This window comes from Cryptomeria japonica, chromosome 11 (genome assembly GCF_030272615.1).
Source record: "Cryptomeria japonica chromosome 11, Sugi_1.0, whole genome shotgun sequence".
NCBI classification, from domain to species: domain Eukaryota; kingdom Viridiplantae; phylum Streptophyta; class Pinopsida; order Cupressales; family Cupressaceae; genus Cryptomeria; species Cryptomeria japonica.
Genome location: NC_081415.1, coordinates 241492726 through 241501686, shown reverse-complemented (window position 1 = coordinate 241501686; position 8961 = coordinate 241492726). Strand labels below are relative to the sequence as shown.

The 8961-nt window shown below is 36.2% G+C and overlaps 1 protein-coding gene across 4 annotated transcripts; it reads left to right on the top strand.

Moving 5' to 3' along the window:
* The first annotated feature begins 375 nt into the window (after positions 1-375).
* On the top strand, positions 376-8377 carry LOC131051211 (protein CHUP1, chloroplastic). Of its 4 annotated transcripts, none has more exons than XM_057985618.2 (9): positions 376-483; positions 758-1046; positions 1923-2997; positions 3886-5229; positions 5390-5521; positions 5832-6013; positions 6316-6427; positions 7816-7959; positions 8048-8377. In XM_057985618.2, exons 3-9 carry the CDS (start codon positions 2068-2070, stop codon positions 8162-8164), a joined length of 2961 nt encoding a protein of 986 aa, XP_057841601.2. In that variant the 5' UTR covers positions 376-483; positions 758-1046; positions 1923-2067; the 3' UTR covers positions 8165-8377. The 4 variants fall into 4 exon arrangements, with proteins under 4 accessions (XP_057841601.2, XP_057841604.2, XP_057841603.2 ...); XM_057985621.2 differs by lacking the exon at positions 376-483 and adding an exon at positions 491-654; XM_057985620.2 differs by lacking the exon at positions 376-483 and adding an exon at positions 1201-1260 and having other exon boundaries at positions 491-1046.
* Positions 8378-8961: the final 584 nt, after the last annotated feature.

Here is an 8961-nt window from a genome sequence, read left to right as displayed (position 1 = left end):
GGGTAGTGTGTCCAGCAAATAAAAACAATGCTGAAAGAGACCAAAAAACACCTTGGATGGTACTTGCTCCTATAGTACCACGCCACCACAAAGCACAAAGCACAAAGCATTTAACCTAAAAGCCATGCAACCTTCTAAATTTCAAATTGCAATAAACAAACTTTATAGTGCCACGTAAGACAAGACCAAATCATTTCATTTTCATTTTTCTGACTCAACAAATTCGAACTGAACCAACCGTTTCGATAACCCCGCCGTTAACCTACTGTTTGAATGCAAACAAACAACATATAGCCAATGGCTAATTTGAATTTAATGCCAAATATAAAATAAAATACCATGCAACTGTCATTTTAACCAGAGTACTTTATGTTTACTTAAGTTAAATGTACTACTGATGAAGTTCAGAGTTACTTTTCATTTTGAAATCACTTTGCAACGGCTTGTATTCAGCGTGTTTAAGAACCACATATATGGAAATTGGTAAGAATTTCTCTGCATAAAATACCCATCCTCTGTTTTAAACCTTCCACGTCAAAAACCGGTCTATTCTTGAATTTGTTTGTATCCTCTGAGATTACAGAATACAACAGCACAGCTTCTGTCACTGGAAAATTTGACTCCGTTTCTTCATTAGTTCTGTTCCTGACAGAGGTCTTGCTGTGAAGTTTTACGTTTCTTACTTGCTTTCTCTCTTCTTGTATGGACGCTGTGGCTGAACAATGCTTGTGGGTTTCTTTTAATCTCTGAAATGCAGGATATGAGGTGTATATACACAATGTGTATCTGCATTGGGCGGTGAGCATTGGTGTGGAATGTGTGAATAAGCGGTGTTGGTACAACTGGTTATGGATCAGTTCATAGTGCAGTTTGAAGAAAGTACGATCACAAAGCTCATGGGTCATACATTTGCATTTAACAGAGGCAGATATTGTAGTTCACGGGGTTCGAACGCTTTGTCACGGGCTCCCATTCTGTAACGTGGGAAGACCCCAACGAGATGTGCAGCAAATCATGTCGGTGACTCAGAAATTCCCATTTATCAGGTGACATCTTCTTAACTTTATTTTCCCCCAAACCATTATGTTTCTGGCATTGAAATGGATTGAGTTCTAGAGATTCTGAAGGGGATTGCTAAATTTTGTTTAGTTTAATAAATGTTTTTCATTTGAAATAGTGCTTGCCTTGCTGGGTATATAGATGGCCTCCATGAAGCTGGGATAATTTGGGAGAAATAAGTGCAGTAGCTGCATGAGAACAGTATGTGTTTTTTCGTACCCATTTTTTGCTTTTGTTTGTATCTTAATTTGACAGTAGTATTGGGAAGAAGTCAAGTTTTCAGGGGGTATTTGCTGACTATTGATTTGAGTTTGATGTTTTGAAGTTTGAGTTTAGACTAGTAAGTCTCGTTAAACTTGTTAGGATACCCTAGTTCACTTCTTCACCGCACAGAAAGTCTCCAACCCTGGTTGTCAGAGACACTGATTTATATAACCTAGGTATTACACCTAATCGTAGGAAGAATCACCCCAGCCTTGCAAATAATAAAAGCCTAATAGTTCCACGTTGCATACCTGCCAGAGGTTTTCTCCAACTGATTTGGAATCTATTGCATTTTCATGACTGTATCTTAGGAGATAAAATCAATATTTCAATTTAAAAAAATCTTTAATCTGTGCATCATGATTAACTCCCAACGTCTGTTATTGTTGTTGATCTCATAAATTTTCTCATTTCACCAGTTAACAACAGCAATGTGGTTGCATTGTTCAATTGAAATTCGTCTAATAGCTTTCTAGAAAATCAGAGGACTTCTGCATTTATTTCAATGTTTAAAATTTGAAATTCTATGCATACCATCAATGTAAATTTGAAGAATTATTAAGCTGTCATAAAATTCCCTTGTACGATTGACTGTGCAGGGGTAAATGAGATAACAAGGGATGATATTCCTGTATGTGTTGGGCTTGATATGCATGGAAATTACCAACCAGGACTTATCTTCTAGAGGGGCTGTATGATTTTTCCTGGTTACAGTTGTCAGGTGGTGATATACTTGACTTCAAGATGAAAGAAGAGTTTGTGAGCGACATCAAGCCGAGAGCCACTTCCAAATTGCCAGACCAAAGAAATAGGAATGGTAACACTGCTCTCAGGCCCAGAGACAATGGAGTGCTAGTGTCTCAAACGACAAATGCGGTTGGAAAAGATAAAAAGAACAGATTAAAGCCAAATGAAGCTAATAAGAAAGGAGATCATGCTTCATTGGTGTTTGGGAAAGTAGAGACTGCAATGGGTGTCCAGAATGGTCCTTCAGTTCCCTATCTGGATATTCCTGAGGACTTTGCGTTGAATCACAAACCATTGTTAGCCACCTCTCGGCAAAGCTCAAAGTTTTCAAGCAGTGATAACTGTTCTCGTGTGAAGCGCTCTTTGATGGGTGATTTTCCCCGGGCTCCAAAAGCTTCTCAAGTGTATCCACATGATTCTGAATGCAGTTTGACAAAAGACACTAATTCGACCGAGTTAGATCAGCTGAGAGCATTAGTACAAGAACTGCGGGAAAGTGAGGCAAAGCTTCAAAATGAACTTCTTGAATATAAGGGGGTAAATGAAGTAGTGAATAAGATTCCTGACCTGGAAAGAGAGTTAAACATACAGAGGACTGAAGCTAAAAGCTTTGGTGAGATAATAGGTCAGTTGGAAGCAGAGAAAATGAAAATGTCTCAAGAGTTAGCCCATTATCCCATTCTAATGAAGGAGATTGAGGAAGCAAGAACCAAGATCAGAGAGCTTCAAAATCAGCGTCTTACAGAGTCTAGGCATGCAAAAGAAGATAACCTGCAGCAATATAGGGAAAATCATTTGAATCAATTGGAAGTTGAAGTTGTCGAACTGCGCCGTGTAAACATGGAAGTTCAGCACCAAAAAAGAGAACTTGCAAGTAAGCTTGCTGCAGCGGAATTACAGATCATCTCTCTTGGAAACCTCACTGAGGTATCGTTATGCATTCCTTGGAATTTTTATAAATTTTCTGTTACTATCCAATTGCCTGTTACACTATGCTGTTATACACTTGCTTCCTAGACAAACATGTTTCCTCTAGATGACAATTATAATTTTGCTTCTAGATGATTTCTTAATGTTCTACAAATTATTATTCCTGAAATTTATCTAAAGAGCACCACATCTTTGCTGCTTTCTATATACTGAAAAACTGAAATGCACAAATCTTCTCTTCTTGAACGTGCTAATTTAAATAAAATGGTGAAGATTAAATCATAAACAATAAATATGATACAAATTTATAATGATATTGGATAAAGTTTTCGAGTTTCCAATTTTTGCTTCTGCAAATCTGACATCAGGGGTGTTAATACTCTTTTTTCTCAAAAGGGTTAAAAATTTATTAAACACAAAAGAGAGTTACAAAGAAAGAGTGGCCAACAGCCCAATGAAGAACAACCAATTAAACATTCCTATCCTCCACAATAAATTGCTCGAATATATAAGATAAATCCAAAGGTAAATGTCCCCTATCCACAGCATTCCAATCCTGCATTCATTCAGATGCCCTATTTGACTAGGCGTTCCATTACTCTATTCCACTCCCAAAAATGTGAGAAAAGGTAACAGATTCTAAAGACTTACTCATACTTAGTTAATACTCTTTTAGAATAAGTTTAGTTTGGTATATGAGGTCGCTTTTTTGGGAAATTAAAAGTCTTTTGCAAAAATGTTATTGAATAACACTTCACTGGGGTTACACTTGTTACTCGCTGTCCTTTGCTCATATATATTTAATATGTATAGATTTTTGGCTTGAATTGGTCATTAGACTTCAGCTTGTATATCAATGTATAACTTCATGAGGAACTTGTGCAGAGTGATATGGTTGCAAAGGTTGAAGCTGAGGCATCTAAACTGAGGCACACAAATGAAGATCTATGCAAGCAAGTTGAAGGCCTACAAATGAGTCGATTCAGTGAAGTTGAGGAACTTGTTTATTTGCGGTGGGTCAATTCATGTTTACGTTATGAGCTTCGCAATTCAAGTAAAACCCCTGCAAAGATATCTGCAGTAGACTTGAAGGATGATTTGAGTCCAAAATCTCAGGATATTGCTAAACAGCTTATGATGGAATACGCAATGCCTGAGCAATCAGTATCTCACAGAAAACACCATACAGATAATGATTCAGAAAGTTTATCATCTTACTCTTCTAATACATCGGAAGTTACAGAACTTGATGATGTGTCAATGGAAGCCTTTCCAGGGCGTTTTACTACTTCAAAGAAACCTGGTCTGATTCGAAAATTAAAGAATTGGGCTACAAGTAGTGATGACAGCCAGCTGTTACATGGTGAGTACCTTTCAGAAAAGAGTGGTGAGAAGGGTCACTCCAGTAGGACCAGTCCAAGGCGAAGACATTCAATCAGTGGACCGAAAGAGTCCATTGAACATTTGATGCTGCAAAACAAGAGAGAAAGTGCTGACACATGTAAACCTAATGAATCCAAAAACAGGGAAGGAACTAGAGTCTCTTCTTTTGATTCTACAGATTCCCAATTGGTCAAGTTTGATTCTTTGGAGGACATGCACAAGTCTCTCTCCTCAAAGGCTAGATTTTTTGAGCGACCAAATGACATAGCTGCTTCTTTCCAGATTATATCAAAGACAGTATCTGGAAACTTGGAGGACAAGTATCCTGCGTTCAAGGATAGACATAAGTTGATTGTTCAGAAAGTTGAACAGGCAGTTCCTCAGAAAGTTGAGAATATGAAGGTTGAAAAGTCTTCATTATCATTACAGCAACCTGAAGTAATTCAAATGGCACCTGTAGAAACTGAAAAGAGAGCACTGAGAATAGCTAAGCCCCCTCCCAAACCTTCAGAAACCACTACTGCAACTAGTGGACTTCAGAAGAGTTCCATTAGTGTGACTCCACTGCCCCCTCCTCCTCCTCCTCCTCTTCCACCACCCTCTACATGTAAAGGAATCAAAGGTGCACCCCCGCCCCCACCACCACCTCCTCCCCCAAAATTTTCAGCAGCTGGAGCAAATACAATGCAAAGAGCCCCACAAGTAGTTGAATTTTATCAATCATTGATGAAAAGGGATGTGAAGAAAGATTCTTCTGGAAGTGGACTTGTTGATGCTCCAAATGTGGCAAATGCTCGCAGTAGCATGATTGGAGAAATTGAGAATCGTTCGTCACATTTACTAGCTGTAAGACCTTCGTATTTTCAATTCTGTAATTGATTTCAAAACTCCCATACATGGAAGAAGAGAATGTCATTCAATCTCCGCTATCAATTCAAAACTCTGTTCAATTGAAGCTTCATTTTGAGTCTAAATCAATTTTGTTTTAAAATTTGCTGCTTGATAGATAAAAGCGGATGTGGAGACACAAGGTGATTTTGTTCGGTCCCTGATAAGAGAAGTGAGAGGAGCAGTGTACACTAACATTGAAGATGTTTTGGCTTTTGTTAAGTGGCTTGATGACGAGCTATCCTTCCTGGTGAGAATTGTCTAGAGATTGGAAATTCAAAATTTGTTGTTGTTTCCCGCTTGTCATATATTCTTGTTGTAAGTGCAATAGAGGCACAGGTCAAATGCTATCTGCAGAATTGAAAGTGTGCTTCATTGCACCGCATTTGTGTGTTCCTGTTGTTAGGATCCTTGCCAGCATATTTTTTTCAGTTGACTGCATAGGTTTTTTACTGTTCTGACTTCTCAGTAATCCTATTTTCGGGGCTTGACAAAAAGTTGCCTCTGCAGTTAGATCAAAGTTACACTCTTTCATTACATCTATATTAATATTTTTTCAGGTTGATGAGAGAGCTGTCTTAAAGCATTTTGACTGGCCCGAGAGGAAAGCTGACGCTATGCGAGAAGCTGCCTTTGGGTATCAGGATTTGAAAAAGTTGGAACTCGAAGTTTCATCATATGAAGATGATATTCGTCAGCCTTGCGCTGCTGCTTTGAAAAAGATGCTAGCTTTATTGGAAAAGTGAGAACACTAGAGTACTTGAAGGCTGTGACTTTGTCTTTTGTAATTTCATTTGCTTCAGCTGTTGTAAAGGGAAAAAAGGTTTTTTTGGCAATTTCTATTCCACCACTCTGTTGGAATTGGGGGAACATAAGCATATTTGACTTTTGTGTTTCAGGGTTTCGTTCGGTTGAAAACATTCTTTTGATTGCTTCATAATAAAAGCATTTTATTTTTTATATAGGTTCAGACTGAGTTAATTCTTCTGACAGATTCTGTAAGAAAATTTTAATTGAGTTATATTTTGTTTAAAAATTTGGCAGGTCTGAACGTAGTGTCTATAACCTGTTGAGAATGAGAGATATGGCAATGGCTCGCTACAAAGAGTTTCAGATTCCAACCGATTGGATGCTTGATACTGGAATTGTCAGTAAGGTAACATGCTAGAATAATCTTTGAATACCTAAATCACAAATTCTTGTTACTTCACAACTTCTAGAATCCCACTGCTTATAAGTTGAACTGGTATTGTGTTTTATTTCCTCCCTGAAATCAGCAATTTTTAGTGCATTGAGGAAGTTTATTCTACTAAGATAGGTTATTTATGTGTATTCTGTACAATAGAACTTCCCTATGTTATTTGGTTCTTAATCTTTTGAGAACTTGTGGAGAACTGCATCAGTCTATATTTGAGTGCTTTTCAATCTTTGTTTTCTGAGTCAAATTTAGGCTTAAAAAGTGCTGGTGGATTACTAGTCACATACAAATGCTGACATGTACAGGTTACAGTTGAAGCTGCATTCTCTTGTAATCTTTGTTAAAAAGTGTGGGCATGATCTTGGAGATGAGATTTGTTGACTTTTCAAACTTCTCATTTATGTGACTGGCTAGGACCCTTTTTACGTTTCTATTTTCTTTTGACATAGCCTCATTACGCTCTTTTCTTGATCTGCAAGATTTACAAACAATTTTATTTGTTGTGATAGATGAAATCATGAAAAATCCCAAGGTGACACATCAAAAGATTTACAAACAATTTTATTTGTTGTGATAGATGAAATCATGAAAGATCCCAAGGTGACATATCAAATGACACATCAAAAGTTGGGGGAATAAAGTCCACATTTCTCTGTTTAAACATAATGGATTAGATCTTTTCAACATTCTCTCATATGTTACCTGGATATTAGCCAATTTGCATTTTCATTTGTATTGACATAGCCTCATTTTGCTATTCTCCTTACCAGTACGATTTATAATTAGAAGCAATAATATGGGATTATTTTGGTACTTCGTAATGAAAGATGCATAGTTGATCCTTAAAAGAAGATTGCAATTTTCATCACATTTCTGTCTCAGTAGTGTTGAAGGTTCTAAATTCAATTTTATTTTTTTTATCATAAAGTCCTCTGGTTCTCTGTTACCAACAAATATTTGATGTAAAAAATACTCATGCAATCAAATCCAAAAACATTACTTAAATTTTCATGGAGTGTGGAAATCTACCAACTTTGAACAAATATTAGTTTGAAAATGTGATATGTTATAGTGGAAAGTACACGTGATCTAATAATTATGCTTTATTTGCGTTTCACCTCATACAAGTATTAGTTTATCTCCCATGAAGTATCCCTAGCTTACTTATCCTACCTCTTCCAGATGATAGCTTGCTTTGGCATTTGGCCATTTATATGTCTGCAATCAATCTTCAAATCATGATCAGTGTCGATCATTTCTTTGTTATTTGGGATTGGTTCTTTCTATTGTAATTTTGAGTATGATTATTCAAACTGATTTTAGGAAGCTGTTCTATTTGAATGCAGATAAAGTTTGCTTCAGTAAAGTTAGCAAAGAAATACATGAAAAGAGTAGCTGTAGAGCTTGAGTCAAAGGTGTGCTCAGAAAAAGAACCTGCACAGGAGTTCCTGCTTCTGCAGGGTGTGCGGTTTGCTTTTAGAGTTCATCAGGCAAGTTCACCTATATCTTTTTGTATTTCAAACAATTTTACAATATTTTAACATTTTGTACTTAGTTTGCTAGGTTTTGTTGTTGCAGTTTGCAGGAGGATTTGATGCAGAAAGTATGCGTGCGTTTGAAGAACTAAGAGATCTTGCTCATATGAATCATAAGAAATCACAAGATCGACAGTATGCAGTTTTACCAGCTACGTAAAATTGCAACATATATTTTGAGGGTCGCTTTGTCCTTAATGTCATGCGATCAAATTCTGCTAGAGAGATTATGACCTCTTTTGGAAGGCTGTACTCATGTCATGATAGCTTGTGGAAAAGGTTTTTCATAATTAAGCTTTAGCTAGGTCATAATATCTTGTCTCCAAATTTGATCTAAATGACAGAAATGGAATAGATGCATCTTGTGTTTCTATCTTGATCATAGCTTGCATGGAATAGATGCACTTAACAGCCTCCATAATGCTTTTTGCAACTTACACAATCTATAACCCAAAAAATATTCACAGCTAAAAGCAGGGTCCCATGACTATTTTTTTTCTATTTAAATTAAGCAATTGTTAATCTATAGGTTTTTCTATAATCATTAAAAATTTGAAGATATAATTTAAGGGCAAATGAAAAAAGAAGGGAAGACAAAATGTACAGTTGTGGCAAATTTATGGTCAATCAATGGTTGCATACCTTCAGCTTCTCTTAGTTGTTTTAATATATTTTATTTTTTTAAAAATTCAAATAAATCAGTTTTCTTAAAACAGACTTTGTTCTCTCTTAGACAAGGCTATTATATTTAGATGTGTTCTTTGGATTAATTATGTTGGCGGACATTGAATTTTAATTCTGCAAGAACTCAATTGAGGAAGAGGAACCAATACTTGGAAGAAGTTAATATTAATTGCTCTTTAAAAATTGTAACATTTAATTTTTTATTTTTTATTGTTCAGTAATAATTTTTTAAAATTTTTTCGAAACAGAAAGTACATCAAGTCTGATAAAAAC